This window comes from Nipponia nippon, unplaced genomic scaffold (assembly GCF_047370975.1).
Source record: "Nipponia nippon isolate SJK-2023a ecotype South Korea unplaced genomic scaffold, ASM4737097v1 scaffold_11, whole genome shotgun sequence".
Classification (NCBI taxonomy): domain Eukaryota; kingdom Metazoa; phylum Chordata; class Aves; order Pelecaniformes; family Threskiornithidae; genus Nipponia; species Nipponia nippon.
The window spans coordinates 19,791,746-19,808,642 of NW_028262302.1; the positions used below are offsets into that span (position 1 = coordinate 19,791,746).

The 16,897-nt window shown below is 45.6% G+C and overlaps 1 protein-coding gene across 2 annotated transcripts in view; it reads left to right on the plus strand.

Annotated features, from left to right (window-relative positions):
* Window positions 1-16,897, plus strand: part of RCOR1 (REST corepressor 1) — an 87,519-nt gene that overhangs the window by 31,003 nt on the left and 39,619 nt on the right. The window contains exon 3 of one of the 2 annotated variants that reach the window (XM_087747753.1): window positions 12,854-12,937. The exons of the other annotated variant lie outside the window; for it this stretch is intronic. Within the exon in view, the coding sequence (XP_087603879.1) occupies window positions 12,854-12,937 (84 nt within the window). The remainder of the gene's footprint in view (window positions 1-12,853; window positions 12,938-16,897) is intronic. 2 annotated transcript variants of the gene reach the window in all.

Genomic DNA, 16,897 nt, shown 5'->3' on the forward strand with positions numbered 1-16,897 from the left:
CTCACGTTGGCCTGAGGACAGGTGTCTGCTTCTGGAGATGGCTGCGTCAGGAGAGGAAGCTGTGCCCCTTTTTCAGGTTGCTCTCTCTGCCGCTCTGCCAGCCAGGCCACTCACATAATCTCTACAAAACCAGCTTTGGGTAGAGGTGGCTGGGTTGGTTTAGGTGGCTCCAGCACAGAGGTGAGGCCTCTCCTGGGTGTGCTGGCAGGGCCTGATTCTGCTGCTCTCGGGGAGGGCGCTGCCTCCAGCAGGGAGGTGCAGTGGTGGTGGTGCCGTCCTGGATGCCCAGCCTCTCCACAGCGCCCAGCTGCGTTTGGAAGATGTGTGTCTGCCACTGCATGTGATGGCCTTGTCTGCTTATGGCCTTGAGAAGTGTTGGTGTTTGACCCAGGTTTTAAAGAATAATAATGTGAGAAATCTTTACTGTCTTTGAGAGCTGACTGTGCTGTGCTCTTGCTGATTGATTCATTCTACTGTGTAAAATGATTTGGTACTGCAAGAGTACAGTAACATGGAATTTCTCTCTCATTTGACCTTTGGAGTGGACTCTTGTCTGGAGGGAGACACCAGTGTGTCCTATCTGCATGCCCTTCACAGTACTGTCTTGCCAAGCAGTAACACGTTTGCGCAGCAGCCTTAGTTCATAAGCCATCGAGCATAGCTCCTTGTGATTTTTTTTTTTCTTTTTCCCCTGAACTCCTGAAACGTAGGGTGAGGAGGAGGAGGAGAAGTGCCCACATCCCATACTCTTCAGAGACCAGGTTCTAGTTAGTCAGATCTGTTCCTGACTGTCTCTTGGCAAGGGTTTTTGAAGCGTGGTGGAAAAAATAAACCAGTTACTTTGTTAACCAAGAATCTGTTTTATATTGCTGGTGCTTTCTAGGCACTCGTTGCTTCCGCTAATCAGTGTAAGCTATCTCAAAAGGATGCTGTCATGTGAACTTTGGATGGGTGGGAAGGGAAGAGGTGTTGCTAAAAATACCAAAAAGTAATCTCTCTGCTCTGCGAACACTTGAGACTGAGTTTTTTCTTTTTTTTTTTTTCTTTCTTCTTGCATTGGGCAATAGAAACAGGCCAGCTGGTCCTTGGTGTGTGGGAAAGATGAGTAAATGCTGCTTGTTTGGGTTGCCAGTGCTTGTGCAGGCCTACGAAGGCCAAGTTTGAAGCTTTGCAGTGGAAACCAGGTCTGCTCTATGACTAAGGAGGTTCAGTGCTTTCTAAAGCCGGGGTGGTGGGAGTGTCTCTTCTGAGCAGAGGCGAAAGCACTGGTTGCTCTCCCCCGTTTTCTGTTCCTCTCGTCATTCCCCAAAGGGTGCTGGGGAACAGGAAAGGGTGGCTGGAGCTGGGGAGTGGAGAGTACTTGGGTCAGTGGTCTAAACAGCATTGCCCTTTAACGGGAAAGGGAATGGGGGCAGCCGCAAGGTCTGAGAAAACCCTCCGTTAGCTTCTTGCTCCTTATGTCCTGCCTCCTGGGGGAAGAAGCCTTGGGAAGCCAGAGGTGTCCTGGAGCTGGGGCTTGGAGAGGAGCCACCATGCACTTCTCGCTCTCCAAATAAAATGACAGTTGTGCATTCTCCATGTCAAATTACATATCTTGTTATTTTTGTTTCTTGCTTTTTATTTTTACTACTAACAGCTGGATTGTCCTTTTGTCAGTGTGTAAGGACAGTATGTGAACGGCAGGAGGGGGTGGCAGGGGGAGTGCGGGTATCTACTGGATGGGGGGAATGGGCAACCTGTTCAGTCTTGTGACAGCATGGCTGTAAAAATGACAGGTGACACTTGTTATGTGCTAAGTAATATTCGGGGAGGGGGGTAGGGTAGGGTGGAACAGTCCTTAACTGTATGGGTACGGTAGTGGTCTTTAAATTAGCTGTTGCCTTTCCAGATAAAGATCTCGGGAGTCATAGTGGTTTTTTTAATCAACTCAATGGTAATAGCGAAAAGGCAAGTGTATTGTTAAAAGCTGTTATGAAAGCATCTGAGAACAAAACAGAACCTCATTATGGCATGTTTTATAAATCCTGTGGTGTACCTTCTTCTCGAACACTGCGTACAGTTCTGGTTGTGCCCCATTTCCATCCCTCCCCCATGTGTACATACTTCTCAGAGCTGTAAGACAACTAGATAAAGTACAGGAATTGTTCTTGTTTCCCATCTCTGTATAAGGGAGAAGCAGAAAAGCCCAGACTGTCTCGCTTGGAAAACAGATGATGGAGAGGAGCATGGCAGAGGGTCTGTAAAACAGCAAGAGACAGGGAGGAGGTGAACAGGGCGCAGTTATTCTCTGCTTCTCATAAGGCAGGAAATGGGGCCACCAAATGAAATGACTGGGTAGCAGCTTCAGAGCCGAGAAGGGAGCGTGTGCATGGGCTTTCTTTGTTCTCCTTCAGACAACAAACATATAATTAAATTGTAGCACTCTGCCACAGGATGTTGTAGATGCCAAAATTACAAATGGGTTCAAAAAGGATTAGACGATTTGATGGACTTCTTTTTTTTTTTTTTTTTTTTTTTTCTTCCCTGCTCCCATGAAGGGCCATTAAATCCAATGATGCAGATACAGTGCCAGGCTCAGGAAGTCTCTGCTGGTCCTGGTCTCGTTATTCCTAAGTGCTGCCTGTGAATAATGGGCAGAACTGGGCCCAAACAGCTCTTCCTGGTGGGCATAAAGGAGCACAACAGAGGACCCCATTCAATGGGTAGGAAGAGCTGAGGGCTGGCTTAGTGAAGAAATGGGAGACCATGTGAATGTGGAGCTGTGCGTGTAGGAGTTGCTGATTGTCAAGGAACAGGGGAGGCAGGGCAGCAGAGTCAACATCTATGATGGAAAGAGAGGAAGATGTGTTTGCCTTATCGTTGTTTCCTCATCAGTAGACTGTTTGGCTTCAAGTAGATTTGGCAGTGCCTTGGTATTTGTCGGCAGCACGAGACCTGGCACTTGAGGGAACTGTGCTATGTTATTGTTCCTTTTTTGTATATTAAATTCTATACGTGGATCTTCCTTGCATACGTGTAGGCATGCCTGTGTGACTTCTTGGTTACCTAAATGAAAGCAGAAGGGAAATAGCATGGAGGGAAGGAAGGAAATCTCTTCTTTTTGGGGCAGTGTTCAAGGAGATTGAACAGAAACCAACAGTAATTGGCTCATTGTAGCTTGGCTCAGCTTGTAGCTTGGCTCTCAGAACTAATTGTGTACATGCATTTACCTATTTTTAACAAACTTTAAAATGGTTCACTGCGTGGCTCTGTGGAGGTCCTGTACTGATGTTTTTGTGTAGGGTTGTGAGCGGGCAGGGGTTCCCAGGGTTGGTGGCAGGATGTGGGGCCCAGCATGGTAGCCTTGGGTTGTGGGGTGGTAGCCGTAGGGTGTGTGGGGCCCACAAGGCCCCATGTGCGGTGCTTGCTTTTGTTGCTACTGACTGGCAGGGCGGCACGGGTCCAGTCCCATCCCAGTCCTCCTGATGAAGCTTTGGAGCTGCTGCAGCTCTGAACCGCAGCCTGGGGAGGCCTGGGATGCTTTCCCTGATGTTGTGGCAGGGAGAAGCGTGCTTGGGAGGGCAGGCGAGCCTCGTAGCTCCAACCTGATGCATGTGCTGCAGGCTTTTGCTTTGTTCTGGTTGCCTGCTTTTTGCTTGCGCATTCAGGATCGCTGTAGTATAGTTACTAGCCCTCCTCCTTTAAAAAAAAAAAAGTGGATGGTGTAAATTTTTACATTCCTAGAAAGGCTTGCAAGAGATCTATGGTAAAATCTTAATCCAATGTGCGTTTTCTCCTCTTAATTTTGTACTTAACTCTCTCTTTAAACAAACTCCAACCCTTTCACGTTTCAGTACAAAACCCTGGCCATGTCTAGACAAAAGCCCGTTGTGATTAGCAGAGGTGTGCTTCTCAATACTGAGCGTGTGGGGGTATATTCATGCTTCTGATGTGATGTTAATGTATTTCCTGCTCCTGCATGGGTTGCAGGGCTTGTGTATGCAGAACTCGCTGCAGAGCTCAGATTGGAATTGCATGCATGTAGAAAAAAAATAATTTTACACACTTAAGAGTGTATATTGAAAGGCTGTTTGCTTGTATAGTTATTCAGACCTCATCTATGGCTGCACATTGGTGCCACCTGCTTGCAGGAAAGAATGAGTGGACTCCTATTATTCAGGGGAAAAAAAATCAAGGCAAGGCCTCAACATCTGTTCTGGCTTCATTGTTCGGTCTGGCCTGGGCTGTGGGCAAAATGTAGGCCACAGCTTTTGCTTTACTACTAGCTCTTAAACTGGAAAGGCATCTTGGATCAGATATGTTCTTAAAAAGTTTAAAATAAAAAAAACCCCAAACAAAACACAAACAAACAAAACCCCAAAGATCTGGAGTTCAGACTTAGTATGGATTGAACTTGATTAAAGAAAAGAAACTGTATTGCTATCCATGCTTTTTCTCATTTTCTCTTCCAGTTCTTCTAATGGTAATAATTTTTATCACTGCAAAATGACCTTTGTAATCATTGCTGGATGATTAATCTTTAACTGGGTAATTTTTAAAGCAATATTTTTCACACTGTTGTAATGTGTGATACCGGGGGTTTTTGTAGCACAGCACCTACAGTTATTCTGAGGTAATAAGGCCCTTCAGCCTGCGTTTCCAGTGCTGCTGCTCTGTATAGAAACCCAAATACTTGCCTTTGTTTCCCTGGGCAGATACAAAAAATGGCCTTAGAACTTTATTTGCATATAGATTATAGTGCCAGCTGGGTGTAGTCATGTATAGGAAGAGCTAACTACTGCTTAATTTATAAATTTTTAATTAAAAAACGTTCCTCAACTTGCAGGATTCTAGTCTAAAATGTTCTGCTGCATTTCATGCTGCTATAGTGTGTACAAAGATGGTATTTCTATGAGGTACCTGCTATTATATCTAGTCAGTCCTCAGAAAACACGAATGAAAGGGGCATCACGAGCATTATCTGCTGACTCGGGGAAAAGTCACATGCAGAAGGAAGTGGAGATGTGCAGCAAAGTTCTTCAAATGCCTTTGCGTTGCTGCTGAGACACCAGTGCCAGCAGCAGGGAAGGAAAGCGGGAAAAAGCTTTACTTCTGACTCTTTTGTTTGAATTCTCTTGTGCCACATAGGTATTTTGTTGTTGCATCGCAGTTGTGCATTTACAATTACACTGTGAGCCTGAGTAATATCAATGAACCAGTGAGAGTGAGTTTTTTAAACTATGGGAGCCAGTGCCTGCCTTGTCTTATTTTGTTTAACAGTCATCATGGGTACTGTAAACAGGGGATTTTACCCTATGCAATAAATATAAGGTCTGCATTGATAAAGAAAATGCAGGGTTGGGAATGGAAGCACTTGTTTAATCCCACTTCATTAGAAGTAAATACATTTAGACTTGGCCCAAAACTGCTTTAAGCAGCATTCAACAGCTAAGTTATTATATGTCAGCTCCAGCTCTTCCCCAAACAATAAAAACATCTATTCACCTTTGGGTATTTTAGAATGCATATTTTATATATAATGCTGACGGTTACATATTAAAAGGAAGAGGTGTTTCTTAGTCTTTCTTTTTAAACCTGCAATATGTGATGTAAAAATGAGTTAGTAGCAGTTATGGGGGGATCAATAAGTGCTGTTAGTAATGCAACAGCCTTTGTAGGTGGAATCTTGCCATCCTGCACCTTAGAGATTTCAGTTGTTGTGTAGACTTTGATAACTTCATGAAGTACGTTGTTTAGATCTGGAGATCTTTTCTTACCTGTTGCCTTGCAAGAAATGAGTACCTGAAGAATTCTCTGTACTTCTACAGCAAGTGCTTTTTAAACTTCGATTTGCCTATGTTTGCCTTCCAGAGGAGGTACAGAAGTGTGTATCTGTAGCAAGCACTTGACAGCATACGTGGTTTTCTGAGTTACCTTTTGCTGTTTCTAAATAATGGAGGAACGGACTAGCAGCAGATTCCCACTCTTCATAGTGTGTGTTGCAGCGCTCTCACATAGTCATGTGTTAGTGTGTTTTGCTTTGAGACTCAGAGGGCTTCAATAGCTCTGAAATGCCTTGTGCAAACAGCAATAGCAAAATCTCCCATCAGGGACTATTGAAAGGGTTATGGAGAAGGAAGAATGCTGGAGGCCTCGTGACAGAGCTTCACCCCAGCTTGGGCAGGATGGAGCTGGGAGCAAAGTGTGTATTGGCATCTGCAGGAGACTAGGATCATCTCTCCGAGGGGGCAGTACAGGTGCCAAAAGCAAAGTGCAAAGCACTCTTGAACAGCTCACAGCCGCAGCTGGAACACGCAGCATCCCTGGGGAGAGCTGCAAGGCAGAGCAGCTCCCTCAAGTGCAGGAACTCAAGTGGGAGCTGGCACTGCTGCCTTGCACAGAAGCAAAATAATAGGCGACAGAGTGATTGGTGGCTCTTTGAGAGGCCTCGGCTCCCACTGAGTTTATTCTGGCACATTTCTTCTCTAACTTGGAGAAAAAAAATAAAATGGGATGCGTCAGGCTGGAGCTGCGCAGCGCTGGGCTCCCGCTCGCTGGCGGGCTCTGTCGCCTTCCTGCCTGCTCTTCTTGTGTGCTGTCATTCCACCGGCGGTCCTTAAGACAGCCTAAACTGGTGCTGTGATTGAGGGAGGTGTCCTGCCTGTCCCTGCTTCCTTATTCCCCTTGGCTCTTAGGATATGCGGTAGAAAACTATGAATTGGTATGAGTTAAGTAATCCAACAAAAAAAGCAGTTAGCTTTTTTTTTAAGCTCAGGTAGATTCCCTGCTTTGATTTGTCAAGGAGGTGTTGGTGCTGGCAGAAAGGGAAACAGCCTCTCTCCCTCTCTTTTGCAGTGGTGCTGCTGAACCATCGTGTTGGGGTAAAGCTCTGTGGGGTGAAGGCAGAGGCCCCCGTCCACGTGGGCCTGCTGCTCCCTGTGCACCCGCTCGGCTCTTTGTCTCATCTTGTAGCCAGCTGATTTGATTTAATAACTGGGAAAAATGCTGTTTGCTTTCTATTTTGCCAGTTACTTTTAGCAAATGTGCTTGGCTTGGAGGGATAAATGCCAGAGTCAACACAGGATGGGGGGGAGAGGCAGGGAGCATGTGTCAGGAGAGCAGAGCAACGCTGGCTGAGCAGGACCTCCTCTCCCTTCAGAAGTGGTGAGGAGTGGGATGGATTCAAGCTGTGAAGTGCAAGCTTCACCCTTTGGTCTTTTAACACAGGTCTTCAGAGGCTTCTTAGTTCATCTCACCAAAAGGAGATTCAGGTGGGGTGAAGAGAGTGGTATTACTGCCAGGCACAGCTTTCCTTCTGTATTGATGCCAGCTGCTCCATGGCTAACTTGAAATTGGGCAGGGCTCAAAAGGATGGGGAAGGTACTCTCTGACCTGTAGCACAGACTTGACGTGTGTGGTACAGTGGCCTTTGGTTCCTGTTTGGAGACATGCCCATTTACCTTTCCCTGTCAGGTGTCCTGACTTGACAGCACCCTGGTAGAGGTGGGGAGAGAAGCACGCTCGTTGCTTTCAGCTCAGCTTTGTTGTCCATTTGCAGCAACTCTGCCGAGCGTGGTGGCTGAGGAGACTGCAGGGCACACGTCTTGGCTCTCTCACAACGTTCTGGAGAGAGCCTGAACAAAGATCTGTGGTTTCATGTCAACACAAATGTATTCATAATGACAAACTCTGCAGCACGTTCAACACTGAGCTTATTCATACTGTCCTGATTCCAGCACCGTACAACTTCGTATTTTCTCTTAGGCAAACCAAAGTTACAATATCTGCAGATCCCCTCAGATGTGAGATACTTGCGTATTTCTTCGTGTAGGGAGGGGGTCCAGACCTAGGGTTTAAGGTAATAGACACATCAGCGGACTCACAAGGGTATTTAAGGCTTGGTGTCCTTTAAGAAGTTCCTTGCAGTGAACTTAAAGTTCCACGTTTCTCCTCTGTTTCTGCAGAGGGTCCTGGCACAGGATTGCCCCTCTGCTCTCTGACTTGGAGTAAATGCAGCAGAGGAGTGTGGCTCTGGGAGGAGGGGAGTGGGTTTTAAAAGTTTGGGGGTTTTTTGGTTGTTTGGGGGGGGTTGTGTGGGGTTTTTTGTATTGACAAAAAAAATAATCTCTTTGCTCTCACTTTACTTTTTGTTCTCCTTCTCCTGTGTGAGCTGGGATCACTCAGGTATGGGATCTAAGGTGGATTTACCCCTGAGGCTGTAAACTTTGTGGGTGCTAGTGGGAGAGCAGGACTGACATCTTTCTGTATGCAAGTGAAAATTGGACAGGCAGATACTTGGTAGTGAGGCTGTCCATGTAGTAACCTTCACAGCAGGCAAAAGACATGCTTTAAGGACTCAGTCAAGGTTTCTTTTTTTTTTTTTTTTTTTTTTTTTTTCTTTTTAAACCAGCCTAATGCCTTTTGGAGTCTGAACTGGCTGCTGCTGCTGATTGAAACCTCTCTCTTGTGGGGCAGTCTTGCAACAGCTTTCCAAAAGCCAGGGAGGAGCTGTAGCTGCTGCGGGTCAGGGTTTCGCGTCCTTGCGATGCGCTGCTCTTGTGTGTGCCAGGCTGGTGCTTTAGCACGGGAGCCCCCGGGGGCGGAGAGCCTCAGCCTACCCACAGAAGCGATAGGAACTCCAACGGCGGTGTTGTCTCTCTGCTGTGCAAATCAATATATTCCTACGCATCGTGTGGTCAACTGCATGCTGGTGTTGAGATGCGTCTTCACAGCTCCCGGAAAAAAAAAAAAAGCAGCCCCCACAACTTTTTTAGAATAATGTTGATATACAGGTATTCTGCCCTGCCTCGTCTCCTCCCTTGTACAGTTGAACTGTTTGGGCTTGTGCAGTAATCCACATCTGTAAATGGGACCAACTTTAAAAATAACATTTTCTTCACAAAGTGAGTTTAAACCTGGATCAGTTCCTTCCTGTGTTTCAGCGTATGGTCCATGGGGTAAGGGTATGTTCTGGGGATGAAGGAGGAGAGAGGGATGGGATCTGCTGTGGAAAAAGGAACGATACTGGGCCTGGTTGGGGCTGTACATCTCTGCTTGGGTAAAGGCAATGGGAGCTTGCATCCCCTGTGAATTCTGGCAGTTGAACAAAGTTGAGGGGGTGCTGCATGTAGTAGATCTTCCTCTTGGGGGGTGGAGGAAGCATCCATGATTCCTCCCAGACTTGGGACAAACGGGAAAGCCAGCAGTGGGAAAGTGATTATAGAGTGTTTGCTCCCACAGCAGCTGTGATAGGGAGCTAATGGCTATGGCAGAGACTTTACAAATACCTGGTGGGTAGCCTAAATGAAAGTGCAGGATTAAGTGAAATGTCAGATGATCTTGTCTGCCAATATACAGCTTCTCTAAACACAGGTTGCACTGGTTTAACTGCAGTTGCTTAAACAAACAAACTCCATTGATCCCAAATTGATCTGCTCCCCTAAAAAAGAGTAACCCTTGCACTCTTTACATAGCTATTTTTATATGAAATATATAATGGATTAAATTGAATTACCTTTTTCACTTTGTCACTGAAGTGTAGAGTGTTTGAATTCACCCTGGTATCCTTTGTCCAGAAGCATGGGACAGGGGAAGGAATTCGTCCGTGTTGGTGAGCCTTGCAGCTGTGCTTGGAAAGATGCAAGAAAGGGATGTAATAACTGCTCTGCTGTAAGCCCCTTCTTCTCTCGTGGCCATTGCTCTGAAATAACCATTTCGACATGCTTCCAAATTCTAAGCAAGCTCTTAAGCTCTTCCTTGCTAAGTCACATAGCAAGAGTACTTGTGCTGCATGTATTTATGATGGGGTCAACACTGGATTCAGAAGAATGCCTGTTGTGTCTGCCTTGTGTGGGGTGGACGGTAAACGTGGGGGCTGTGGGCTTGGGAAGGGGTGATGGAGAAGATGTGGTGCTGGAAGGTGGAGGAGCTGGGTGGCAGGCTAAGTCACCTCTGATATTAGGGACGGAGTCTTGGCCTCTGTGGATGCTTGAGGAATACACATCCCCACACCTCCCCACCCTTCTGTGTGTGTTGGCCTTTAGGTGCTTGTCCTTTGCAGAGAAGCGTGAGTTTTAACCGTACTGCGTGCCTTGCAGTAGCCTCTACCTCTGTCGAGGAATGAGCACTAAGGGTGGAGAGGTGTGGGCTTGGGTGGAGAGGCAGGGCAGGAGACACGTTGCAGGAGTACCAGAGGTGCTGCTTCGTGCCTGTTTACAAGTGCAGTGTAACTTGGCTGGTTGTTGCTACCCAGAGGCTGGAGGGAGGCAGAGGGGAAGAAGCTGGGCTGTGGGAATTGGGCAGAAGGGGGTCATGAGGATTGCACGGAGCCTGGCACCTGCAGTGGGTTCTTGTTCTGGGTGTGAGGCCCAGGGAGTGGTTTATCCCGGCTCATAGGGAGGGGATGTGGGGCTGGAAGCAGGTAGCTCCTAATCCAAGGAAAGGGAGGTCCTGGGTGCCTGGGGGGGAGCTGTGATGAAGGACAGGGAACACATTTCACCAGCCCCACTTGGGCGCCATGAGGTCCCACAGTACCTCCCTGTGCTGGTTGTCACCTGCCAGGGCTCGCTGCAGTTCACAGCCAGGAAGGCTGTGGCATTCCCTCTGCAATGCCCTGAAGCGTAACTTGGGGTTTTAACCGTGGGAGGTGAAACTTCACCCACCTTACTGTGGGTGAGCTGAGCTAGCGGCGCTCTGCTCCTGAAAGGGACAGCCAGGCTGGGATGTGTGCCTGACGTGTCAGGGAGGAGGTTCAGCCTGTTAAACTAGGAGAAAACTTTCCTCTTTTCCTGAGTTGGGTGGGTTTCACCAGTTCAGCGAGTGAGGCTGTGGTAAAGCCAGGCTGACAGTTTGCCTAGTGTTAAGCCTCGCTGCCAGAATTTGGGCATCAGGCTCCTGAACTGCAGTGTGTTACTGGGGATGCGTGGGATTTGGGTGGAAAGTGTTTAACTTCTGGAGACCTGACTGATGATTTCTGCCTTTGAGTATTTTTATGGGATGAGAACGGGCTTTTCAGTGTAATGCAAAGTGAGGACAGAGACTTTTTTTTCTTTCCGCGTTTTGAACCCTATGCTAGACTTCAGTAGGACAGACAATCCTCAATAGGGAGAGTGAGGGGCAAAATTTGGTAAAGGGGAGGCTTAAGGTTGCCTCTTTCTTTACATTCCGGACCTAGACTTGAAATGAGGGTGAAAGTAAAATTTAATCACCAATGTTTCAAGACTTTTTTTTTTTTTGTGTGAAGTTGTAATTTTACATTCAGTATTATACCTTTAAATTCAGACACCCTTCATGTTCTGTGTATAGACCTGGTCTCCACCCCCCCATCTCTCGCCACCAGAGGCGGCTGTTGTCTCTTCTCACTCCTGTTTTTCTGCCTAGTATAGAAAGTAACGAACATGCACAGCGCACAAAATATCTTGTATGTGCAGTTGCTAACCTTATTTAAAAAAACCAGACGAACTATGTGAAAGGTAATCATGGTGTTTGTCATGAAAAAAATTCTTAGTTCAATGTAAATATGTTGCTGGCAACTGGTTATTTTTAATACATGCTATTTGCGCTTTAAATTTGATGTTAAAGTATTTTTGTCATCTAAACCCTGATTGTTCTTAGGTGAGCAGATTTCAGGCTAAAAACAGGAGTCAAACCATGAGTGTTCATAGCGTTGTAATTACTAAACTTTCTGATGTGTTCAGATGAGCAGGAGCTGGATGCTGGCGGGCCTCTTTCTGCTGCAGCGGAGACATGTGAGCAGATAATGTTGTGATTTCATGCCCGTGTGCCACGAGACAGCATCCTGGCATCGCATTTTTCGTGTTACTAGATCTTTTCTGACCTGTTTGTTTAATACATCATGAAGTGGCGGTTATATGTCTAATTGCACAGCACAGAGAAAATAGCATTGTGTTGAAATATTGCATAAAACTTGAGCGTTATGTGACGTTTTGTAGTGGAAGTAGTACTGTAGGCACTTGCTCATAACAAGACCTGCAAGTTTCTCTCGGCCAGGGTGGGTAGTTGAGCTGGCTGTGTGTGTGCTGACTCAACGGAGCAAGTTTCTTTCTCTTCTCATCCTCCTCCTCTTTTGACTGCTTGTGACCGAACAACAGCAGGTTCACAAGAACTTGCTGTTGAAATGTACCTTAGCTTGAGGTTGCTCTTTCAAACTATTTGCAGCTGTGGTTCTTCACTTGAGACTTTCAGAGCTCTCGTGCCAGACAGGTGTTAAGTTTGGTTAAAAACGGACTTGCTTTCTGAGCGTGGGTGCGTGTACACAGCGTGGGTGTGAATGCACAAGAATTTCTCTGGAGCGGTTGAGCAGAGGACCTGATTCTGATCTGGGGGACCCAGTGTCACCTTGGTGGGCATTCCCGTCTGTATGGGGGGATGGAGGCATATGAGGGCTGCTGGGACAGGGGAGGAGGTGCTCAGAAGTGAAATCTGGGAGGTTCATGCATGTGTCTACCCTGAAGTGTTAATCAGGCTGCACAGTACGGTCTCATGATGTCAAGGGCTTGGAGCCTGCTGTCTGAGCCTCGCTCCTCCCTTTTTCATTTAACGATGGCTGGAAGAAAAATAATAAAGTATGCTGGAAGAGAAACATTAATTAACTTTTAATTTAGATCTAACGTATGCTTCTGAGTGCACTGCATGAAAGAGTGAGTGTGCGGTATCTGTCATGTTATATAGGGGGTGATGCATTAGAGAAACAAGGAAAAGCCTCAGGTCTGAATGGGAAGATGGGGTTTTAACTCTGTGGATGGGTTTTGTGTCTTGATTAAAAGCTGCAGATGTGTGATAAGTCACTCTTGTATCCATTTTGCATCTGAAATTACTTTCTCTGTAACTTGGTTTGTATCTGTTTTCTCTTAAGCCAAACTCGCAAGGCGAAGTCAGGAGAGAGAGAATCTTGGCATGCTGGTCTGGTCACCTAACCAGAATCTGTCTGAAGCAAAATGTAAGTCTCTTCAAATACTTTTATTCCCCTCTTCCCTTACATGTATCACTTCAAGAATGCGAAGTTGCCACATTCAGTAGAGAGGTTATGTTTGTGACCTTTCCATTATGATTTGAAATTAATTTGAAAAAAGAAAAGCCTGCAAAGCAATCCCCCAGATGAGCTTCGTTCCCCACTGGGCAGCTGCTCAGAGCGTCAAATCCATGGAGGCAGGGAAAGCAGGAGAAATGTGACACACTTTCTTCCTTGGTATGAATTCTTTAAGATACTTATCCATGGGCCTACACGATCTGTTTTTTTGCTGCTGGCACTGTAGAAGATGACAGAAATAACTGGGGAGAGCAAAATGAAAAGTATTGGGGGGGGGGGGGGAATATATGGTAATTAGTAGTACCTTTTTCCCCACAAAGACACAAATAAAATCCACATCTGGAGCCCGTGGAGGTTTAAATGCCAGAACAATTGCAGTGCCTTGGAATTCCACGTGAGGGCAATTACCAGTGCTCTGTGTGTGTCTGGGAACAAGTCTCAGTGCTGCTGCCAGATGGCAGAACTAGTGTTTGAAAGGTTTGTCTAGCTACAGTTCTCCTCATGAATAAGTAGGACTCCTTGATTAAAGGGCTGCTGTTTGAATGCAGTAACTAAACCCAAGTGCTTTTGGGGGAGGGAGCTGAAAGGAGCTATTTTTGACTTTGCGCTCGTACCTTTTTTCTTTCTTTCTGATTCTGGGACGAAGAATAAGAATCTTGCATTCCTGGTCCTCTGCAGTTGTTTGTGGTGGCACTATTAAGTTCATGCCTGGTTTTCCCCTAGGCCCAAGGGCTAAGATGCATCACAACACACTTGTGAGGATATAGTGGCATTTGCAAATTAAGGCAGCAGAGATTGTGCACAAACTGGCTCTGTCATGAAAGGGCTGGGCTCTGTCCTGGGGCATTTGTTCCACTGAGCAAGTTGCCCCTTAAGTTACAGAAGGATTAAGGTACTGTGATCTACAGATAAAAAGGGCTTTGCAAGGATCACGTCTGCCTTCTCTCCTACCACTGGTGTCTTGTCTGCTCCCTGCTGGCTATTGGATGCTAAACTAAATAAGACTGATGAGGAGAGGGATATATTTTACAGTTATCTACAGCTAGAAACCTCTAAAAAGGTTTAAGAGCAAGAAACTGTTGCCTCCACCAAAAGGAACGACTGTTCATGGGTTGTCTGTGACACAGAGGATTCCTGTAGCTGCCTCTCAAGTCCGAGAGTCTTTTGAATCTCAGCTCAGCTTTGGAACATTTAACTCCTGCCTGATAGAAAACAGGTTTCTTGGAGAGGGAAGAGAGAATGGAGGAGGAAAAGGAGTGAAGATATGTGGAATTGAGTAAAATAATCTGTGACTGAATATTCTGTGGCAATTGGCACAAAAATATGCAAGGATATTATAGAGCTTAACAAGGATATAATATCTCCTAAGATGATGTCATGAACCTAAGAGGTAATTAAAAAGGTAGTATGGCATTGATAAATAAAAACTAGGTGGCAGTTGACTGTTGCTGGTACAATAAAAAAATTGGGGAAAACAGTATGAATATAAGAGGAGGGCAGGAAGAAATTTCTCAGAAGACTCAAAATTTTAGTAAGAATGTAGGCTCATTAGTGAGTTCACCTCCCAAAAAAGATACAGAAAAAAATTAATATTTCATGTGGTGTTTGGGGGAGAGAAGTATGATGCTTTTGCACCATACATGACACACAAAATATCTCCCAGGCACCTAATTGACATGGAGGGATGGAGTTGTGAAATTCAGTATTAGTAGTAGTAAAAAAAAAACCAAAGGAGCATTGGGAGAGGTGGCTAAAGGGACCTTGGGGTGGCAGGAAAACTCCAGCAGATGGGGAGAGGGCAGCTGTGCAGGGAATGAGAGAACAGGGTAAGAGTGGGCTGGTTGGTCGTTGCTTTGTCTTGTGTCAATTTGAGCTGACACTACCAAAAGATATCAGCTATTCCTGTCTCTACCTGGCGTTACTTAAAAATGAACTGTGAAAAACAAATCCTGCTGAAGGTAGCTGCTTTTGTTCTTTTTGAGACTAGGAACGGATTGATCGGTAGAAATAACTTTATAGCTCTAATGTATTCAGCCAGCTGTTAGGCATTGATTTGCTACTGCATGACAGTCTGATTCAATCCCCCTTCTTTTCAGAAGATGGGAACCTCCTCCAAAACACCAGTGTGCTGCAAAGGCTGTAGAGCACTTACTAAATGTATTGCAAGCAAAGTTCTCTAATCTGTTTTATAGTTTATGAAGAAAGAACATCAGGAGACAGGAGGTTTCTTCAGCTACTCTTGAGGTCACTGACAAGTCTTGGCATTGTTGATAGTGAATCCTAATTAAATGGGGTCCGTGGGGATGTGTAAGAGGACTGATGATGATCAACATTTCTATCAGTGATATGGGAATTGATATAGAATTGCTGTGGAGAGAAATTGAGGATGAGCCATAGACTGACAGGCTGGTAAATAAAATGAATGCTTCTGATAGTCTTGTAGAGTGCTTTTGGTCTTTTCCTAACTTGAGCTCATGCCAACGCAATGGGCTCTTAATGACCCAACTGCAGGGTTATGAATCTCAGTACTGAAAGCTCTGGCCTTATCTTCTGCATCAAGGCTGATGTTTGGAAAGAAGTGGCTTGGAGAGCAATTTTGGGGATACAGTGGGCAGGTAATTTGGCAAAGCTTCCCAGTGTCCTGCTTGACCCAACAGATGATGTGGGTGTAAAGAAAGTGAGGTAGTCACTGGAATGGTTTGCTGCCTCTGCATCCAGCAGCATTCAGGAAAATGAACCTCAGAATAGTGGCTTTAGTGTTGAAAAACTGAGAAAAGGATGGACATGGGAGCTACTGAAATGTTTTGGAAACTGAAGACGAAGCAAACTCCATCTGTTTAGCTTACTGAAAGGGGACTATTGTCAATTATTTTCTCACAGGGAAATTTTGACATACTAAGAGGCATGCATAATACAAATAAATGGCTACAAAATAAGTCCACATGGACTGGAATGAAATGCCTGAGTGTGTGTGTTTTTTTTTTTTTTCTGATTGACTATTGGAAGTTATCCAGCGAAGTGATGGATTCTCTATCTCTTGATGCCTTTTTTTTTTTTTTTTTTTTTAAACCATGGATTTTTGTGATGTGTGTGTTTATCCTTGGTGGGAGGAATCATTGACAGTGTGAAACGGCAAGTGGAAGGAGCTGTGGTCTCCAGGAGGCTGGTGTAGCCCCTTGGGCTGTAAGTACTATGAAACCTAGCTAGCATGTCCATTCTTAATATTGCTGTTCAGGTTGAAGTGTGGGTGAACAAATCCTTCCGAGCAGCAGCATGTTGGTACCTGTGTCTAGTTACTTTCATTTGTACTCCAAAGCCTCTAATCCATCCTGTGCCTGTTCTTGTGGTGAACTCTTTAAATAGGACTCTTCTCTGTTCCTGTGGCTGGGGCTCATCATGAAGACAGAAGTTAGTGCAGCACACGTTAGCTGTCAGCTTGGACTGAACTGATAGCTCACGAGCAGGACAGTTCTGTGCAATCAGTGATATTTTTGGAAGCCACCTCCGTTAAAGGTGAATCTGTGCTACAAAACAGTGAGCAGATCTGTGATGATGCTCAGAGCAATGCATGCTGCTGGGTTTGGCAGAGGGCTGGCCAAACTGGTGGAGGTTGTGGGAAGGTCCTCTGTGAGCTGCTGAAATGAATCCTGGAAAGACCAGTGCGTCAGCTAAGACCTGGTGGGTATCTGCATACCTGATGCTCCAGGCTCATACAATTAGTTAAAGCTTGTTTGGGTCCCATGCACCCTATATGCTGGAGCAATGTTTTAATCATGTTGGAGAAACCTTTTGCCTGGGTGCCATGAAATGATAGATATGGTAGAGAAGATTAAAACAAACAAAAGTGTGTGTTGGCCCATTGATAGCTTT